The 22,174-nt window shown below is 44.3% G+C and overlaps 1 protein-coding gene across 6 annotated transcripts in view; it reads left to right on the forward strand.

The window, feature by feature from the left end:
* Nucleotides 1-22,174, forward strand: part of LOC142365439 (ras GTPase-activating protein 1-like) — an 81,333-nt gene that overhangs the window by 57,344 nt on the left and 1,815 nt on the right. For 3 of the 6 annotated variants that reach the window (XR_012766470.1, XR_012766472.1, XR_012766471.1), the window contains one exon: nucleotides 14,918-17,043. The exons of 1 other annotated variant lie outside the window; for it this stretch is intronic. Coding sequence is in view for 1 of the 5 variants with exons in the window: in XM_075446219.1 (XP_075302334.1) it covers nucleotides 21,981-22,101 (121 nt within the window). In the remaining 4 variants the exon portion in view is untranslated. Of the gene's footprint in view, nucleotides 1-14,917; nucleotides 17,044-21,980; nucleotides 22,102-22,174 lie in introns of those variants that run through there. 2 more of the 6 variants (XR_012766473.1, XM_075446219.1) reach the window with 1 other exon arrangement.

The raw sequence follows: 22,174 nt of genomic DNA on the forward strand, positions 1-22,174 counted from the left end.
AATGCTACCAAACAATTTAACAGCATTCCCAGTGTTTATGCAGGGGAATCAACGGATATGGGCTCCTTTTGACTGGAAAACAGTGAGTCAGTTACAAAAAACCGTAATGAACTATGGTTTGGATAACAAGCAAGTTATGATGCTGGTTACCACCTTTTTCAAAAATCAGATATTAGTGCCAGCTGATGCCCGAGCCTTGTTAGAATTGGTGTTGCCCCCCACTGCCTTTATGTTGTGGAAGGATAAGTGGCGGGATAAATGTGAGGTTGCAATGATGCAAAACCTTCACCTAGGTGCCGATGATCCTTTACGTGTAGTTACACTAGACCAGCTCATGGGTACTGGCGCTTTCCGCGACGGGGCGGCTCAAGCAGCGCTACACCCTCCAATATTGCAACAGTCACAGAGCTTAGCCCTGGCCGCTTTAACTGAGTTACCACAGATTGGGAAGCCTGTATTACCTTATACGCAGATTCGTCAGGGTCCTGATGAGCCGTACATGCACTTTATAGACCGATTAAAGGAAGCATTAGATGCGGCACCGAATCTGCCAAGTGAAGCAAAAGGTGCAGTAGGGAAGGATTTAGCTTTTCAAAATGCCAACACTCAATGTCAACAGATAATTGCGTCCCTACCTAGTGGGTCTGCCCTTAGTCAGTACGTGGAGGCTTGTTCCCGATTACCTCGCTTAGCGGAGGAAAGAGAGAAGGCCAGAATACATGTGGCTGCTATGGCCGCTGCTTTATGACCTGCCATGCAAACAGGGAAAGGGGATTGAGGTGCTAAAGCAAAAACTGGTTGTCTTATTTGCGGAGCGGAAGACCATTACAAAAGAAACTGTCCTCAGATCAAGAAGCAAAAGGTGATGACTGACAAATTTGTAGGGACATGCCATAGATGTGACAAGTTCGGGCATAAAGCAGCTCAATGCAGGTCGCAGTTTAAAAAGGATGGTACCCCCCTGTTGGAAACGGGCAGAGCAGCGCCAGGGTGGGGGGGGCGCAAGGACAAGAAAGTTCCCCACAGCTATAGTGTCTCGACGAGCTCCAAGCCGCCACAAGCGGCTCTGCAGGAGTCGATCTGGCCGTGGGACAAGACATCACTATAGAAGATGATAAGGTGCATGTCGTCCCCTCGGTAGCCACAGGACCTTTAGGTCATGGGCTGAGTGCATTGTTGGTGGGGCGATCCTCTGCAACTAGACAGGGAATTTTTGTCCTACCAAGGGTAGTTGATTCAGATTTCACAGGCCCAATAGGGATTATGTTAAAGGTATTCACGCCACCATTAACCATCAAACGAGGCAGCAAGGTTGCCCAACTGATTCCTTTTATTGCTCAAGTCCCCCTAACTGACCCTAACTATAGGGGAAGTGACGCCTTTGGCTCAAGTGGACCCCCCTTGGTGGCATTCGTACAATCTCTTTCCACAGAACAGCCCATAAGAAAGATCACTATTAAAGGACCGAACGGCATTGTACTAAAAGACCAGAAAAAGTTGTTAGACTCCGGAGCAGATGTTACTATAATCCCGAGGGCCCAATGGCCGGAGTCATGGCCATTGACGGTAGTGTCGGGCATGGTGACAGGAATCGGTGGTGCAGCAGCGACACAAATGAGTACTGAGTTCATTACCTTTGTAGACCAAGATGGTAAGTTGCTGGCACAATCACGCCCTTATGTCTTGAATACCACTATTTGGCTATTAGGCAGAGACGTATTATCACAATGGGGTTGTATCATTCAGATGCCTTTTTGACAGTGGCCATTGAAGTGAGCGCATCCAGGCCTAAACTGAAGCTCACGTGGTTGACAAAATAGCCGATCTGGGTGGACCAATGGCCGCTGTCTACTGAAAAGCTCGCCCATCTCCAAGAATTGGTGGATGAACAAGTGAAGTTGGGGCACTTGGTCCCGTCCACTAGTCCTTGGAATACTCCTGTGTTTACCATTCAGAAAAAGTCCGGAAAATGGAGACTCTTACAAGACCTAAGAGCACTTAATGCAGTAATGCAGGATATGGGGCCGCTACAACCCGGACTACCGTCGCCAGCTATGATACCTGAACAATGGGATATCCTGATTCTAGATTTGAAGGATTGGTTTTTTACCATCCCGTTACATCCAGACGATTGTGAAAAGTTTGCATTTACAGTACCCGCCATCAACAGAGCATCACCCACGAAGCGGTACCAATGGGTAGTGCTGCCACAAGGTATGAAAAACTCACCAACAATGTGCCAATGGTATGTGGATTTGGCGCTGCAACCTTTCCGACGATCTCATCAGGAACTAATTTTGTATCATTACATGGATGACTTATTATTGGCCTCACGATGTCCAATCCAGGATGACATTGTTCTTGAATTAAAGGGGACGTTGGAAGATTGGGGTTTAGTGGTGGCTCCTGAAAAGATTCAACGACAACCCCCATGGAAATATTTGGGCATGACTTTAACTGAAACCGTGATTAGGCCGCAAAAGTTGACTATACGTGCTGACAACGTCAAAACCCTTAATGATGTCCAAAAGTTGGTGGGAGACCTACAATGGATTTGGAACGTTTGTGGAATAACCAATACGGATTTACAGCCCCTGTATGAACTATTGCAGGACAGAAAGGATCCTCACAAACGACGCCAATTAACACAACCAGCAGAGGCAGCACTTCAAGTTGTCACGCAGAAGATTTCACACGGTTCTATCTCCCAGACACTTGAAGGCTCCCCGATCCAGTTATATATCTATGACTCTCGGGAAGAGATCATTGGGATATTGGCTCAATGGCAGGAGCAACAATCAGACCCATTATGCATCCTGGAATGGATTTTCGGTCCTAGCCATTTCAAACGAACTGTGACCACAAGGATCGAGGCTATTGCGGCTATAATCCATAAAGGATGCCAACGAGCAAAAATTATTGCTGGAACTGTACCACACCAAGTAATAATGCCACTCATATCCCAACTGGTCGCACAGTTTTGTCAAACCAATGCTGAATTTGCGGCGGCCGTATTGAACCAACCGTTTGTAAAAGATAATCACTACCCGCGTCACCCATTGTTTAAGACATGTTTACGGTTGTTGCCACGGAATATTGTGACTGATTGCCCGCTAGACGCATTGACAGTGTTTACGGATGCGAGCAGCAAATCGAAGCGTGCTGGGTTTGTGTGGCAACTACATGGCTACTGGTACTCGCACAGCCTTGTGGCGGAAGGATCTGCTCAAATTTTAGAACTTTTAGCAGTAGTGGAAGTATTGAAACGGTGGCCTCAACAACCTCTTAATATTGTGATTGACTCACTATATGTTGTTGGTATCGTACAAAGGTTACATTTTGCATTTATCGGTAAGATACAAAACCCATTGCTGTTCAGTGCCATAACTCAGTTATGGCACATGCTTCAACAGCGGCAAGAGCCACTATTTGTAGCTCATATTAGAAGTCATACTTCCATTCCTGGGGGCCTAACAGAAGGTAACCACCGTGCGGACCAACTAGTGACAGCCACTCCCATACAACTGTCCACAAGCTTTGATGCTGCACAAGCAGCGCATGATTTTTTCCATCAGTCTGCGGCGGCGCTGCAACGACAGTTTTCATTATCTAAAGCAGATGCACGTGCTATTGTTGCAGCCTGCCCTGACTGTGCGAGACACTCCTATACAGGATGGTGGTGTAAATCCTCGAGGTCTACAGCCCAGACAACTTTGGCAAACCGATGTGACCGAGTTGCCCCAGTTTGGGCATTTGAAGCACATCCATGTCTCTGTCGATACGTGTTCGGCTGCCATCTGGGCAACAGCAGTTACTTCTACCAATGCCAAAGCAACCCAACGACATTGGGCGCGAGCCTTTGCTGTGTTGGGAGTACCTGAACAAATTAAAACTGATAATGGCCAGGTGGTGGCCCGTTTCCTTCAGCGGTGGGGTGTTAAGCACGTACGGGGCATCCCATACAACTCCACCGGTCAAGCTATTGTTGAGCGTTCCCATCGCTTACTAAAAGATCATTTAAATATTTTAAAAAAGGGGGGAGAGCAATCCCCGATAGACTGTCTACACAAAACCCTTTTTGTCCTGAATTGGTTGAATGTTAGAGGAGGTCATAGTGACCCCCCAGCTGTTTGGCACAGGGGAACAAACAAAAATGTCTATGACAATGATGTGGTGTTAGTAACGGTATTCCGCCCGGATAAAGGGGTTTGGGAAGGTCCAGTATGACTACTCACTTGGGGGGAAGACATATGCTTGTGTTTCTACAGATAATGGACAGACGGAGTGGGTGCCGGCAAAATGGATGAAACCCATCTTGAATGAACACAGAAGAAGAAGGGGAGGTGATAAAAAGACAGTGGGCCCGGTTAACAAAGATGCTACATCCTAACGATGTACAGCTGTTATCTGTACTATCTGACGAGTGTCAATATGAGTGCCTGCTTTCTAGAGCTCCGGGGTTAAGTTTTGGAGAGTGAATTATTTTGCTTCTTTCTGGTAGTAGAGTTTGGGTACCCAGGTAGGACCCTGCTCTTGAACATCAATGGTCCCAGGGATCGCAGGACCTCCAGCCGGCACCGAGGGATTCTCGGGGAGAACCTCTGATCACTGGACCAAAAAGTTCTGAGCAGGGACTATTAATAAGACAAAGGCATTCTTCCAGTATTTATTTTTGTTGCCTGCCTGCTGTCTGTTCATAAGTCTTTGTAATATTTAGATTTATGTTAAAAAATTAGTGTGCCTGTGTGTGTGTGTGGTCACGACCATAAATGTGTGATTTTATGTTATGGTGTTTGTATTTATGTGACCTGATGGACTGATTTGGTTTTTGTGATCTAATGGATTTGTCTGGACTAAGTAACTGCCTTTGCATCTTCTGGTTTGGTATGTGCCGCGTTTCAGCATCCATGCAGGGACAGGAACGACTCTCACACATTGATACAATGCACAGTCAATTCGATTTATTGGTCTGCTTGCGTCGTTATATACATTTTTCATATCTGCACACGCAATCATGCTTATTCGGATAGGCTACAGACATAAATCACGCGACGTTCACGCACCCCACATTCCCTTATGATTGGTAACTATGCACTAACGCCAATAGCAACAGACCGCCTCCATGTCCTTGAACACATCTTGTTTGTGCTAACCCACATCATGTACACTATCAGAACTTTCTCATTTGTTATTCTTAGCTGTCCTTTCCAGCGGCCTGTTCAGTTATGCTAACTGTTTTGCTTAAGTGGCCTAGTCATGCTAACTCTCAAGCTACATCGACCCCAACAGGTAAGTTTTCCGGTTTTTGACTTTAGACTATTGTATCTGCATTCTGATTTATTGGGGCTGCGGAAATATTTGATGCAGCAGGAAACAGATGGGGAATTTCTGGCTGGTTAATGTCACTAATCAAAATGTTATTGCTTATTGTTGTGATGATTATGGCAGTGATTATGTTGGTCCTGTGTATAATATGCATAACACAAAAGGCACTAGAGGTAACTGTGAAGAAAATTTTTGTGATGCAACTAACACAAATTGAGCAAATGTTTTTAAGGCAATGATAAGATAGCTTAGCTTTTTTTGAAAAGAAAAAGGGGGAGATGTTGGGGTCAATGTAGCTTGAGAGTTAGCACAACTAGGCCGCTTAAGCAAAACAGTTAGCATAACTGAACAGGCCGCTGGAAAGGACAGCTAAGAATAGCCATTGAGAAAGTTCTGATAGTGCACATAATGTGGGTTCGTAAAAACAAGATGTGTTCAAGGACGTGGAGGCAGTCTGTTGCTATTGGCGTTAGTGCATAGTTACCAATTGTAAGGGAATGTGGGGCGTGTGAACAGCATGTGATTTATGTCTGTAGCCTTATCCAAATAAGCGTAATCGTGTGTACAGATATGAAAAAGGTATATAACCGCACAAGCAGAATAATAAAGGGAACCGACTGTGCATTGCATCAATGTGTGTGAGAGTCATTCCTGTCCTTGCACGGATGCTGAAACTCGGCATCAGACGTATCCCCGGGAACACATTGTTAACTAAAGCGCTAAACCATTACTTTGAGCTCCACTTTTGTAGACAGTGCGTTTATCAACGGCAATTCCGAATCTGTGATACCTGTCACTTGAATAAATTACCTGTTGTTTCAACTTTGCGAAACTGTTTCAGTGAAAGTCCTTGGAAGGGCTCTGGCAGGCAAGTTGAATCTGAGAAGTGGCTACACACTTAACCCTTTAGACATAAACCGTTGACCAAGTCTGGGACTAGGAGTTGATCCAGCCGCACTTAGACTCTCCTCTGAGAGAGAGTTTAGAAAGCAAGGGGATCTTCTCTGAACCTCGTAACTCAATGGGTGGGCTATCCTTTTGCCGCTTATCAGCCTCCCCTTACCCCCCCTTTAACGCGACACCGGGCAAACTGATGCGCCACCTGATAGAAGGGTACCTTGTTTACCCTGATGAAATCCAGCAGCTTCTGGCACTATACTGGGGTTTGGCCTGTGCCTATCGAGCCACAATTCAGTATTCTCAGAAGACTGTGGCTGAGGCAGGGACCCAGACTGCATCTGACGACAGTAGAGTTGAGGTAGCGACCCAAACAACGATCAATAATACTGATAAAAAGCATATACAACATGCAGTATTCTCACCACCCGATGCTCAGCTTGCTTCTGAGTAGCAAAAGCCTCTCCTTCAGCCAGCTCCACACTTAAATACTGAGCGTGACATCGCATGGTATAGAATATCCCATTTGATTGGCTGTTTGGGTCAGCCCAACCAGCTTCTTGTGAAAATTAACTCTATCCAAGCTGAACCCAGGACATTATCCACCCCTTATTCTATACCATCTACGTCATGCCCAAGGTCCGCACTTTACTACCACTTCTTCTGATTTTATACGTATATATATACACACAAAAATATCATTTCCTTAGTTTACAAATCATCCCTCTAAAATGTCCGTTGAGTTCATTTAGTGTATGATGTTGGGGTCCATCTGCTACAACAGTCTTTCAGAGCAGGAGAGATGATGTGTGGTGATGGGCGGTTGCATGCTGCATCCAGAGCTTGCAGTTGGTGTATTTTGTGTGGCCCATGCCCACAGTCTGCAGGTTGAAGATGTCGATCTTGATGAAGTTGCTGGGTGACAGTTGTTGAAGCCAGGTCCAGTCCCATCACCACTGTGCTCTGCTAGGTTTCATCAAAGTCCATCCTTCATTAGCCTGGGTGATTCTTACTGTAATAATATTGATGTAACATATAACAACTATAGTAGTGATGGCACAGTGACAGGGTTATTTAGCAGTTAACATCATACAATTTCATTTTATTGACTGTTCTCGCCCAAAATCAAATCCCCGTGAGGTACACATCGGACTTCCCCATCCTTTGGCATCACCACGAGGTGCACCCAGGTCCTTGAGCAAAATCAATCCTGCGGATGGGTTTGCCTTTGCCCGAGGCAGGACTAACCTAGACTGACTTCCCTAGCATATTCCTCATGTGCACTATGGGGACTTTATCCCCTTCTACAGGGCGCCGAGGTTTTGATTGGGCAGGGCCAGCCGGGTTGGTGGACCCTTTAGTGTTAACCAACCAGGTGGCCTTTGCTAAATGTGTATTCCAGTGTTTGAAGGTGTCATCGTCCCCCCCCTCCTTGCTCTCAGACTGATTTTTAGCAGCCCATTGTACTGTTCGATTTTCCTGGAGGCTGCTGCATGACAGAGGATGTGATACACAAACTCAATACCATGCTTTTTGCCCAGGTCTATACGAGCTTGTTTTGGAAAGGAGTCCCGTTGTCTGACTCAATTCTTTCTGGGGTGCCATGTCGCCACAGGACTTGCTTTTCAAGGCCCAGGATAGTGTTCCGGGCAATGGCATGGGGCACAGGGTAGGTTTCCAGCCATCCGGCGGTTGCCTCCACCATTGTGAGCACATAGCGCTTGCCTTGGCGGGTTTGTGGCAGTGTGATGTAGTCAATCTGCCAGGCCTCCCCATATTTATATTTTAGCCATCGTCCTCCATACCACTGAGGCTTGGCTTCCTTGATTGCAGCGCATGTTTCACATTCATGGATAACCTGTGCAATGGTCTCCATGGTCAAGTCCACCCCTCAGTCATGAGCCCATCTGTATGTTGCGTCTCTTCCTTGATGGCCTGTGGTGTCATGGGCCCACCGAGCTATAAAGAGTTCACCCTTCTGTTGCCAGTCCAGATCCACCTGAGCCACTTCAATCTTGGCAGCCTGATCCACCTGCTGGTTGTTTTGATGTTCCTCAATGGCCTCTTACGGACATGAGCGTCCATGTGACACACTTCTACAACCAACTGCTCTAACTGGACAGCAATATCTTGTCACAATGGGGCAGCCCAGATAGGTTTGCCTCTGCGCTGCCAGTTGCTCTTCTTCCATTGCTGCAGCCACCCCCACAAGGCATTGGCCACCATCCAGGAGTCGGTGTAAAGATAGAGCACTGGCCACTTCTGTTGACTGGCAATGTCTAAAGCCAGCTGGATGGCTTTCACCTCTGCAAACTGACTCAATTCACCTTCTGCAACTTGTCATGTAGGGCTTCATACAGCAGCCTTCCACCTCCGATGCTTCCCCACAATGCGAAAGGACCCATCAGTGAACAGGGCATATTGCTTCTCATTTTCTGGGAGTTTATTATACGGTGGGGCCTCTTCAGCACGTGTCACCTCCTCCTCCTCTGGTGACATTCTGAAATCTTTGTCTTCTGGCCAATCCATAATCAATTCCAGAATTCTTGGTGTTGTGGGGAATTGACAATTAGTTCAATTTTGCTATAGCTTTAGTTTAATTTTGTTATATAATTTTGCATCTATGTTAAAGTAAGAGTTAAACACTGTTATTCAGTTTAGTTCTGCTCTTTATAATCTTGCTAACAAGGACTGTTGTGGCTCAAATGTAGCCAACAAGGACTGCTTGTGAGACCAACGAAGAGAAACAAGGACTGATAACCAGAACTTTGTTGTCTGTAAGAAGCAACTCTCTAGATGAAACTGTTTCCATGGTTTGGGACTCAGCCAACACAGACAACTCAGGAATTTTTGGGCCAAAGGTGAAAGCACACAGCGAGGAAGACTACGAGCCTTCATCCAGAAGACCCCCACAGACGATCACCAGACGACACTGCGCAAGTGCTAAAGGGGGGTGGAGTATGAGAATGAATTCCTAGAAATAATTACAATAGTCCAGCCTACTTAGATAAGCTTTGTAATAAATAGGTGCATGCTTCATGATTCGGTGTGCGAGTTAGGAGGAGTGATCCCCCTTGCACCCGGCGCCGCAATAAACATACCTGCTTTATAACTCTCGGAGTTGTGAAGTTTGATTCCACACGTCAATTTGGCGACCCAGATGGGACCCTCTCCATCCGGCTGCGGGATCTGCTGAGGACGGGACTCCTCCAGGCGCCCCCGAGATTTCTCGGGAGGACTCCCCTACTCACCAAGGTCACCGTGGGGACAGACAAGGACCATCACCAGCGGGCCAGGTATGTTTATACTGTAAGGGGATACCTGTAAGTCGTGAGGAGACGTCCCACGCGAGGTAAAGAGCATTGGTGCTCGCCCCTGGGTTGGGGGTTTGAGGTCCCCATAAGATGGTGGTGGGGGTTTGAGGTCCCCGTAAGGTGGTGGGGTAAGACTTGTAAGTCTTGTACCCCGATTAATGGCAACTTGGGTTCTCCTGACTGCGGTAGCAGGAGTTATATTTGGTATTGCCATGGTTATTGTTATATGCTGTAAAAATTCGGTACCGTGTGTTGTGTGAAGGATCATACCATCTAACACTATTATAACACCTAACAATAAGGCCTTGATGTTTGTATGAAGTGCCGGGCTAGCCCCAGAATGTACATGTATTCTTGTGCTGTTATTGTGTGTTAAAAGTGCTGGGTGAGTGATTGGGTGAGTGAGATGCAGCCTGGCTGCAAAGTGAGTGCAGAGTTCTGATCCGCAGTTTCGTCTTCTCTGCAAGGAGAGCAAGCCAGAGACTAAGGAAGTGTGTGGCAGACTGTGAAACAGGGTTACTTGAATCAAGTATTAACCCTTGGTGTTCTGTACATGGGGATTTTTCATGTAACTCGATTTTTAAGTGTTTTGTTTGTGAGAAAAACGTTTGGGTACTATTTAGAGACGATTGTCAGTGTACATAATGTGGAAATTGGTCTGACTGGGACAGGATTGATCGCTCAGGCGGACTTAAGCAAGCGATTTGAGGAAATTTAGGAAATATTAAAAATCAGTGAAATTCGGGCAATAAAAGTACAGCTACAGAATTCTTGTTATTACATGGGAAGGGACATAGGACAGAGTAGCACTGTGGTCCCTCAATGTGGAGCTTGTACTAGCTCCTGTCCACTTTGTCACTGCTGTTGCCTATTTGTTCACACTCAGTGTTCAAAGTGTTAGAAGTACATTATTTTTGTCAAATGGAAGACAGGAGTTTTATGTTAATAATTGTCTTGAATTTAGGTGTATTTGCTGTGGGGTGAGTACATCTCTGCACCTTCTGCCTTGGATAAGGTATTACTGCTGTTGGTTTAATCAGACTGTATTCCTTAACTAGCAAGGGAGGAAGACAGGGAAAGTTCCTGCAGGATACACTAGGAGAGCAAAACATTAAATAAATAATAAGAGGTAAACAAAGTGGAGAGACAGTGAAAAAGAGCCCTTTAGGCTGTATTTTGGCTCACTGGAAGGATATAGGAGGACCACCAGGCAGGAGTGTGAACAAAAGGACCTTAATAAAGTATTGTAATCGGTGATGGCTTTGGTATAAATTAGATGATGAGGAAAATAGCCCTCTAATGGATTAGAGTCATAATACTTTGTTGCAATTGATGTTATTTTTGAGAAAAAAAAAAAAAAAGAAGTGGGATAAGGTTTCGTATGCAGCCGGTAACGATTTCTCGGTGCTTAAAATATAGAAGTTTGGTTAAGAGTTGGAGCTGTCGGTGTTAATAGAATTTGTTTAAGTGCAAAGTTGGTTTGTCGTACGTTGATTAAGGGACAGAGAGGTGGACGTGGTAAATAATGGGGATTTCACAAAGCAGAGAGATATGGAAGAAAAGCCCTTTGCGCTGTATTTTGTATAAAATAAGAAAGAAGAACAAGGAAGTTGAAAGGATGTTGCTCAGCGTGTAGTATAGGGCAGAGATGTACTAAGTTGGATAAAATGAAAGATCCCGGAGGGATCATGTATCTGACCTGCCAGAACATTATTCATTGGGCAGTCAGCAAGAGATGCATAAACTAAGAGCGGCAGAAATTTGGAAAATTTACTAGACGAAGAGTGGAGAGTGTTTAGTAACAGGGAGGAGGATCAAAAGAAAGATAAGCAGATGTTGTTAGCAGCGTTACAAGAAAGTAAAAGAAGCAGATGTTAGTAGCGGTGTTACAAAACAGTGAAAGATTCAGAAGTGAAGGACCTGAGAGGCCCTTGGAAAGAAACCAATGTGCGTGTTGTAGGCAGAGGGGACATTAAAAAAATGAGTGTCCAGAAAGGCAGAGCAGGAGGAAAAGAATACAGGCCCACGTCAAGGAGGATTGACAGGGATCTGGGGAATCTACCCTAGCGGATCCACTGGTTGTATTAAAGCTAAGGAAACGGCAACAGAGCGTGGAATTTTTAGTTGATACTGGAGAAACATTGTCAGTTTTAAATCAGCCTTTGACACCTGTAGATGATGACTTTGTAACGGTAAGGGGAGCTACTAGCCAAAGTGAAAAGGCGTACTTTCTAAAACCTCTTGAATTCAAATTAGGGAAACAATTGGAGGTACACAAATTTTTATATATGCCTACTTTGCCAAGACCTCTATTAGGACGAGATTTATTGGAACAATTAAAGGCAGAAATAAGATTTGACAAAGGGAAAGTAGAACTCTGGGTGGGAAGTAACCAGCTAATTGAAGTTTTGAGTTTGACCCTTATAAATACCCCTGTTGGCTCAGGAGTACCTGAAGAAGTCCAAAATCAGGTATACCCGGGAGTATGGGCCACAGAGACACCAGGAAAAGCGAAAAATGCCTCTCCAATAATAGTCAAACTTCAGCAAGGAACACAGCCTGTAAGGATTAGACAATATCCTCTTAGAATGGAAGACAGGGAAGGAATTCGACCAGTGAGCGACCGGTTCATCAAATATGGGTTATTAATAAAGTGTGAATCAGAATATAACACTCCCATTTTACCTATTAAAAAGCCGGATGGTAGTTATTGAATAGTACAGGATCTCAGGGCTATCAATAGAATTGTTGAGGACCTGCACCCTGTCGTGGCAAACCCATACATATTATTAACCATATTGATACCTGAATTGGCCTGGTTTACCGTCCTGGACTTGAAAGACACCTTCTTTTGTGTCCCATTAAGTTTAGAAAGCCAGTTGTTGTTTGCATTTGAATGGGAAAACCCAGACTCCGGAAGAAAGACACAGCTGACATGGACTGTGTTACTCCAGGGGTTTAAAACTAGCCCCACTCTTTTTGGAAATCAATTAGCTAAAGACTTGGAACAATGGGAGCGACCCCATGGAGCAGGAACAATATTACAGTATGTACATGATCTATTAATAGCTACTGAAATGAAAGAACTTTGTATAATATGGATAATCAGTCTGCTAAACTTCCTTGGACTTAATGGCTATCGAGTTTCTCCACAGAAAGCCTAAATAGCTCGACAGCAAGTAACCTACCTCGAGTATGAGATAGCTGCGGGCCAATGAACACTGGGGACAACGAGGAAGGAGGCCATCTGTCAGACCCCTCGACCACAGACACCTAAAGAGCTCTGCACTTTCCTGGGAATGACGGGACGGTGTCGCTTATGGATAAATAATTACGGACTCTTGGTAAAACCACTCTATGAATTATTAAAATCTGGTAAAAAAACTCCTCATTTGGAATGAGGAAGCAGAAAGAGCATTCCAACAGCTAAAGAAAAAGCTGATGGACACCCCTGCTTTGGGATTACCAGACACTACTAAGCCCTTCTGGCTGTTCTCTCATGAAAAGCAGGGAATAGCCCTAGGAATCCTAACCCAAAATCTGGGACCATATCAGAGGGCGGTGGCATACTTCTCCAAACAACTTGATGAAGTAAGCAAGGGTTGGCCTAGCCGCCTGAGGGCAGTAGCAGCAGTAGTGCTAAACATTCAAGAAGCACGTAAATTTACACTAGGCCAAAAGATTACAGTACTGGTATCTCATACTGTATCAGCAGTATTACAGGTAAAGAAAAGACACTAGCTCTCACCACAAAAGTTTCTTAAATATCAAGCTATCCTAGTGGAACAGGATGATGTGGAAATAGTGGTTACTAACATTGTCAGTCCAGCATCTTTCCTCAGCGGGACCACAGGGGAACCAGTATCGCATGACTGCTTGGAAACGATTGGAGCAGTCTATTCCAGCCAACCTGACCTAAAAGAGGAGCCACTGGAGGACGCTGAAGATTGCTGATACACTGACAGAAGCACCTTCGTTCGACAAGGAGTCCACAAGACAGGATACGCGGTAACCACTACAGATCAGGTAATCGAGTCCAAAGCCCTTGCCCCAAACACCTCAGCTCAAAAGGCAGAAATAATAGCCTTAACTCGAGCATTAGAACTAGCTAAAGGCAAGAAAATTAATATCTGGACGGACTCTAAATACGCCTTTGGGGTAGTCCATGCTCATGGAACTGTGTGGAAAGAAAGAGAACTCCTATCTACCCAAGGAAAACATATAAAACATGCCGAAGAAATTCTTAAGCTCCTGGAAGCAGTGCAGCTACCCGAGAAAGTGACTATTATGCATTGTAAAGCTCATCAGAAAGGAGACACCACTCAGGAACTGGGCAACGCCATGGCGGACCGCGAGGCTAAAAGAGTAGCTGAGAAGAGTGAATTGGGAGTGCAGTCTTTAGTCCCAGACGGTAAAGTACAAATTGATTGTGAACCCAAGTATTCTGAAGAAGATCAAAAATTAATTGAAGACCTAGGAGGAAAAATAGAGAAAGGTAGGTGGGCAAAGACTCCACAAGGTAAAATAATAATACTATTTGCATTGTTATGGTCCGTAGTTATGTCAGAACATAGAAAATCTCATTAGGGAACAGAGGCCCTGTATAAATATTTGAACCGGCTGATAGTTGCCCGAAATCTATACACTACTATCAAGCAGGTAACACAACAATGCGAGGTTTATTTACAGACTAACCCCAAGACAGGACCTAAAGCCCAACTAGGACAAATCGGGAAAGGTAATTACCCAGGGCAGCAGTGGCAAATTGATTTCTCAGAACTGCCAAGAAAAGGGGGGTTTCGATACCTGCTAGTCTTGACAGATACCTTTTCAGGATGGCCAGAAGCATTCCCTTGTCGAACTAATAAAGCTAGGGAAGTAACCAAGGTACTATTGCAAGAAATAATACCGAGATTTGGGGTTCCTGCAGTAATCTCATCAAACAGAGGGTCACATTTTATTGCCAAGATCATTCAACAAGTTAGTAAACTTTTGGGAATAGATTGGCAATTACATACCCCATATAATCCAAAATCAAGCGGTCAAGTGGAAAAGATGAACCACCTCATTAAACTACAAATTGTAAAACTGAGTCAGGAGGCTAACCTGTCTTGGACCCAATCATTGCCATTAGCACTCCTAAGAATTAGAACCAAACTCAGAACCAAAGAAGGACTAAGTGCTTTCGAAATAATATACGGGAGGCCTTACATTATGCAGGCAGGAACATCAATTCAAGTTGGGGATGAAGTATTAACTAGCTACATAATAAGTTTGCAGAAGCAGCTTCGAAAAGTAGAGAAGCTGGTCTTAGGAACTAGAGCCTGAGGTCTTAATGGGCCTGTACATAATATTGAACCTGGTGATTACGTATATATCAGATCTCTTTTAGACTCTCCACTAGAACCGAAATGGGAAGGACCATTCCAAGTGCTGCTGACATCCCACACAGCAGTCAAGATTAAGGAGCAGACATCCTGGATCCATCATACAAGAGTGAAGAAAGCTCCTCAGCAGCAATGGAAAATAACGTCCACTGGAGCCCTGAAGCTCTGCATCCGAAGACGCTAACATGGACTAACCAAGCTAAGCTAAGAACCTTTGCAATAATGTGGGTGGTAACTGTGCTGAAACTCATGAGAGTTAATATTTGAGAATGGCCTTGGTCAAAAGCCTATTTTTGATATACAGGAATTATGGGAAAAGGCTTAGCGGGAATGAATCTAGCAACTGTCATCATATATGACAACAGGGAATTGCAATTACATGAATCAGAATGGAAGCATTCGATGCATAGACGGAAGGTCAATAAAGGGAAAACAATCCATGTAGGTTGCAGAATCTTTAGTGCTAGCAGTAGAAAAGATTTCCCTCCTTTAACCCAAGTTACGATGAGAAGATTTTCTGAACAAAGAACAGAACCCACAATAGGTGGGGAACATTGTGCATCTGATGTTTGTTGGTTCAATTTTATTATAATTCAATCAGTATCTGTTGTCTGTTTAGGGAGCACTGGCAGAGGAGACAGAGCATTATCATTTAAATTTGGGTTGAACATATCACAGGACAAGATTTCAACTACGGCTATACCTGCCCATCACGGTGTCAACTTCTCCTACACCCCTGAAAATGACAGCACCTTATGTATATGAGGTGGGCCCCTATAAAGTTAAGCGTATGGGCAAATGGAAAACAATAGTTCATTAAAGAAAGTGGAGCTAATAATGATTCTCACATCTCAAAGGAGAAAAAGGGATACAACAGGCTTTGTGGGAACAGGTTTAGGAATTGTGAACAGCATAGATTCCGAGGTGCTGGCGAATAAGTTGTCCACCATTACGCAAGATTTAAGTAAAATACAACACCCGTTACGACTGTTACTCTTAGCCATAGGTAATAACCAATATCTAGTGTCAGATGTACTACCCCAATGGGAAGGGCTAAATGAGAAAAGCCTGAGATCCATAGCTGAAGCTGTAGAAGCCACCCAGAATAGTACCTCCTTGGCCTTTAGCTGTGTTCAAGCTCAGTTATAAATACAATCTATGACAGCAGCTATTGTCAGGGAGGGAGAACAAGGCATATTACCTCTGGAAATTCGAAAGGTAATTTGGGAAAATGCAACAGAATTTGAGAAGAACTTTCAGTCTTGGTGGAAATTACTTAATTTTACATATAATCCCTGTAATAACATAGCCACAGCATTTTGTTTAACAATATCCGAGGCCACCGTATATGACATTTATCCTATTGTTGCATTAGGGATATTCCTTAATGAGACTTTGGTTCACCCTTTGGAACATGAAAAATGGGCGAGACAAAGTAAGCATACGTGGCTAACAGTTAATGTAGAAACATGCATTACAGGAGAACACCAAGGCTACATTTGTGAAGGAAATTCATTACAGGCCCAAGATATCTGACAGTGACAGTGCCAAATATTTTGCCAAAACCCTTGAGAAGGGTAACTTTATAGCAAAAGAATTTGCAAAAGAAGAAAGAAAAGGGGGGACGATGTGGGGAATTGACAATTAGTTCAATTTTGCTATAGCTTTAGTTTAATTTTGTTATATAATTTTGCATCTATGTTAAAGTAAGAGTTAAACACTGTTATTCAGTTTAGTTCTGTTCTTTGTAACCTTGCTAACAAGGACTGTTGTGGCTCAAATGTAGCCAACAAGGACTGCTTGTGAGACAGACGAAGAGGAACAAGGACTGATAACCAGAACTTTGTTGTCTGTAAGAAGCAACTCTCTAGCTGAAACTGTTTCTATGGTTTGGGACTCAGCCAACACAGACAACTCAGGAATTTTTGGGCCAAAGGTGAAAGCACACAGCGAGGAAGACTACGAGCCTTCATCCAGAAGACCCCCACAGACGATCACCAGACGACACTGCGCAAGTGCTAAAGGGGGGTGGAGTATGAGAATGAATTCCTAGAAATAATTACAATAGTCCAGCTTTGTAATAAATAGGTGCATGCTTTGTGACTCGGTGTGCAAGTTAGGAGGAGCGATCCCCCTTGCACCCGGCGCTGCAATAAACATACCTGCTTTATAACTCTCGGAGTTGTGAAGTTTGATTCCGCACGTCACTGGGTGACTGGGGTTTCCCATTCGGGCCCGCTGTGTGATCAGTGCGACCCACTTACTCCATGTAGCATCAGTGGCATGATGCGTAGAGGGGACCCTCTCAACATCCAGCCCAGGACAAGCAGTCGTGGTGCTAGGAGGAGCTGTGCTTCAGTGCCCACCGCTTCTGAAGCAGCTCGAACGCCTTCATGTGCTGCCAGAATCTCTTTGTCAGTGGGAGTATAGCGGGCCTCGGATCCTTTGTATCCCCGACTCCAAAACCCCAGGGGTCGACCTCAAGTCTCCCCTGGTGCTTTCTGCCACAAACTCCAGGTTGGGCCATTCTCCCCGGCTGCGGTGTAGAGCACGTTTTTAACATCTTGCCCTGACTGAACTGGACCAAGGGCTACTGCATGAACTATTTCTTGTTTAACAATTTGTTCAAAGGCTTGTCGTTGCTCAGGACCCCATTCAAAATTTTTCTTCTTCTTGAGCAGCAATTGAAACCATAAGTGTCATCAACATTCTTTTCGTAGTAAATCCAAAACACAGCAGCTACTGGGAGGAAAATTAACTTTGTTGCAGCCGAAAACAGGACAATCAGTCTTTTTTCTGCAGTTTTTGTACCAGCAAATGGAGTGGGACCAGTGGTCAGAGGGCCCTTGTGTCCATGGTGTCAGCAACTGGAGTGAGTGCAGGTGTGTGAGTGAGCATGCGAACACTAGAGAAGATCAAGCCAGACTGGCTGGTAAGTAGGTAAAGTGTTCTTGGAGCAAGGCTTATGTGTCTGTCTCTAAGGGCAAGACCACAGGAGGAGCTAGCTAACAGAGGAACCAGGGGAGTCCCAGCCAGTTGCCAGACAGACCATATGGTCTGAGGGTCTCTAAGGGCAAGACCCACTGGTATATGTGTATGTCTCTAAAGGTGAGACCATGAGGGGGTTGGCTACTGGAGGACGAGGGGAGTCCTGGCCAACTCTGTGTGTGTGTGTGTGCGCGCGCACGCGTATGTGTGTGTACATATGTGTGTGAGATGGTCTGTACCAGCAACTGGAGCAGGGCTGCAGCCTCAGGGGCTTGCATGCCCAGGTGCCAGACAGCAGGGAGACTGGGATACAGGGGCAGCTACCGGGGGGACTAAGTTTCTGAGACCAGCTGCTGGAGGGGTCCACCTTGTACATATGTACATACATATATATATATATATACACACACATATTCTCACTAATGACAAACACAATGAGTCTTGTCCCGTTAGATTTGCAAAAGACAACCATAAGTTCTGCCTTGTTTGGATGGTCCATGGTCCTGCTGCTGTTGTCGTGATGATCACTGCTCCAAAGATGATCCATCTGACAACGTTTCCTTTTTCACCCCTGGTTTTACCCATTTTTCCGGGATCCACGTAGGTCCACTATCTGTAATGACATAAGCATAGCCTCTTCCCCACGTTACTAATTGAAATGGTCCTTCCCATTTTCCTTCCTTGTTTTTCACTAACACTTTAAGTTGCTCTTTATATGTTGACATTCCTGTTGACATAGTTTGCATATGTTTCACAATAGGAGGAATAATGTCTTCCCCTGCTAATCGTAAAAAGTTCATCACATATTGTACTTTCATTAATCTGTTTACTGGTGTCTCCCAAGATTCCCCCTGTTTTTGTTTCTGCAAATAATGTTTTAACATTTGGTGTGTACGTTCTATAATTGCCTGGCCTGTCGGAGAGTGTGGAATGCCAGTAACATGCTGTACTCCCCATTTTCTAAAACATTGTCCCGTTGATTGTGAAACATATGCCAGGCCATTATCTGTTTTTATCTTTTGGGGGATGCCTAACGTCGCAAAAGCATGTCTAAAATGATTGTGTACATGGTCGAGATGTTTCACCACTAAATGCTGTCATACAAACCGCCATTGAATATGTATCAACGGATACATGTACATATTTTAATTTTCCAAATTCTGGGATGTGTGTCACATCTGTTTGCCATAATTGCAGTGACTGCAATCCTCTTGGATTAACTGCTACTGTTGGTCCTTTTGTTATCTGCTGACAGTCTGGACATGCCTATATGATTGCCTTTGCTTCTGAAATTGGTAGATGAGATTGTTTTTTCAAAACTTTTGCTGACTGATGAAAAAACTCATGTGATATGCGAGCCTGTTGCCACGTGTCCGGAACAGGTAATATAAAGGCTGGTTGTGTGAGTTTGTCTGCTCTCGCATTTCCTTCAGCACAAAATCCTGGCAGGTTGGTATGACTACGGTGATGACACACATAATATTCATATTCTCGTTGCTGTAATAACAGCCATAATTCTTTCATTTGATTAAATAACAATTCATGATTAATCTGTTTTAAAAATGATCTTTCCAAGCGTTGCACCACTCCAGCTACATAGGCCGAGTCCATGATAATATTAACTGGCTCTTTCATCCATTTTTTAAATACTTCAATTATTGCTCGTAATTCTGTAATTTGTGGGGAGGCCTGTAAAATCACTACATGTGATTTCCACTGTCCATTTTCAAGCCAAGTCAGGGCTGCCTTTCCAGTTTTTCCACTACCATCTGTAAAAACTTTTGGCCCATTTACTGGAGTGGCACTACACTTAGATTTCTGTTCTAAACACTGTTGCTCCATAAAAGTAATCAGGCAATGACTTGGATGTTGCACTAAAAGCTGCTAAAGCAATCTGTAAAAACTGGCTATTTTGTAAACACCATTGTAAATATTGCTCTGTCATAGGAATGATAATAGTTTCGGGTTCTTTTCCACTCAATTCCACAATTCGGTTTCTACCTTTCATGATTAACTGTGCAAACATTTCTGGTCTGGTCGTGATTGTTTTTTGAGGCTGGTGAGATAAAAACTGTCAGTCCAAAATTTTTAATCTTTCTGTTTCTGGCTCTTTATCTACCCATTGCATTATCAGTCCTATGGGTTGAAAATCATTATTAATGATTAGTAATTCTATAGGAAGTCCATACACAATACGATGTGCTTGCCTTTGACTTAAAATTTGTTCTACCTTTTGCAAGGCCTGTTCTGCTTCTTTTGTTAGTGATCTGGGCGCTGTTAATTCTCTATCTCCTTTTAATAATTCAAACAACGGTTGCAATGTCTGATTGTCAATGCCCAATAAATTCCTCACCCAATTAATGTTTCCTAACAAAATTTGCACATCGTTAAGAGGTTGAACATTCACTCTTATTGACACCTTTTGAGGTTCGATGGTGTGGTCTAATATTTTCCACCCCAAATATTTCCATGGCGTGACGCTTTGCACCTTTTCAGGCGCAATTTGTAACTGAAAGACCTCCAACATGTTACACAATTCTTGTTTAATCTGTTCAATGTTGTCTTTTCCTGCTATTAGTATGTCATCCATGTAATCATACACCAATAGCTGTGGGTATTTTTCTTTAAATGGTCTCAATGCTGCATCCACATAAATTTGACACATCGTTGGTGAATTTTTCGTTCCTTGAGGCAAGACTACCCATTGATACCGTTGTACCGGTCCTTGTCTATTTGTTCTCGGCACTGAAAATGCAAACTTAACATTATCATCAGGATGGATTGGTATAGTAAAAAACCAGTCCTTTAAATCAATGACTAAAACACTCCACTCCTTAGGTATCATAGTTGGTGATGGTAATCCTGGTTGCAAAGGTCCCATATCCTCCATAACTTCGTTGAGTCATCGTAGACCATGTAACAATCTCCACTTTCCTGAATTTTTTGGTATCACAGAAACAGGTGTGTTCCAAGGACTAACTGATGGTTGAATATGTCCTGCTTGAAGTTGCTCTTGTACTGTTGTATAATGGCGACCTTTTTTGCTGTTAAAGGCCACCGATCTAAAAGAGCATAAGGCTGGAAAAAAAAATCCCATAAATTATATACAAATTTGTTGGTAAATTGACATTTATTCTGGAGGTAAAGGCAATTGCAATTTTATATGAAACTTTTTGTAAGACAACTTTCGCTTCTGGCATCAATCTTTGGGAAAATAACGAATCTGAGTCCTTTTTAACAAGGTAAATAGAGGGGACAACTCTTCAGTCGTGATGCCAATATTTTCACCTTTCAACAGAGTGAACAACATCATCTAGAAAGGTCATCTGAACCCTGGAAAGATAATAAAGTCCAGCTGTCTGTCCACAAGGAATTCTACTGCAGTAATTGAATTATACACACTTTTTCCAACCAAGGCCTTGAATGTAAGGAAAACGGTTCTCGCCGCACCGCTTCTGGGTCGGGCTGGTGCGCTGGGAGCAGGGGGGGGCCGTGCCGCGCCGTGCCGCCGGTCGCCGAGCGAAGGGAACCCGCCAGCGGGAAGGGGCGGCGCGCGGGGGGGCCGTGTTCCCCACCAGGTGTAAAGTTTGCTGATCCGTCTGGTGTGGTGGCTGCTGGCACTGCGGGCTGTGCTGTGTCGGAGGGACTGCATGGCTTTATGCTGGAATTCACCCTGCTCTGATCCCGGGTCAGGTATGCCTATTGCTGTAGAGGGACCCTGTTGTACACTTTCGGGGTGCCGGATTTTGCGCTCCACTTCCCATTTCTCTGGATTAAAAGGATCGTCAGGTTCTGGCGGATTTACCTCCCGCATTTCTCGTGTTGGGTTAGGAATTTTCATTGTATGTGGGGTTAAATATTTCAAAAGACTGCGGCTCTGTCCTTGCTTTTGAGATAACGGTGGAGGAGTAGCAGCCTCTTGTAAGATAGTTTCTGTGGGTTTTAGAGCATTTAAAGCTGTATTCACTGATTCCCAAGTAATAATTTCCTCAGGGAATTTAAGCTGCAAGACTTTGTTCTTTCAAAATTCTCTGTAAAATCTTTTGATGGAGTTTCCGCTCTTTTGTAGCTGACTGTCCCATCCTTCAGCGAGCCGGGGGGGAACAGACCCGATTCCTGCTCAGGGTCTGTTGGACCCAGCCCCTGCTCACAGCTCCGGCCCCTGCTCACAGCTCCTGCCTCTTTCCAAGGTAAAACATCAAAAACACGGTGATTCCGTGGGCACTCCATTACTTCTGAGCCAGGCTAACAACAGCTATAAAG

The sequence above is a fragment of the Opisthocomus hoazin genome, chromosome W (assembly GCF_030867145.1).
Source record: "Opisthocomus hoazin isolate bOpiHoa1 chromosome W, bOpiHoa1.hap1, whole genome shotgun sequence".
NCBI classification, from domain to species: Eukaryota; Metazoa; Chordata; class Aves; order Opisthocomiformes; family Opisthocomidae; genus Opisthocomus; species Opisthocomus hoazin.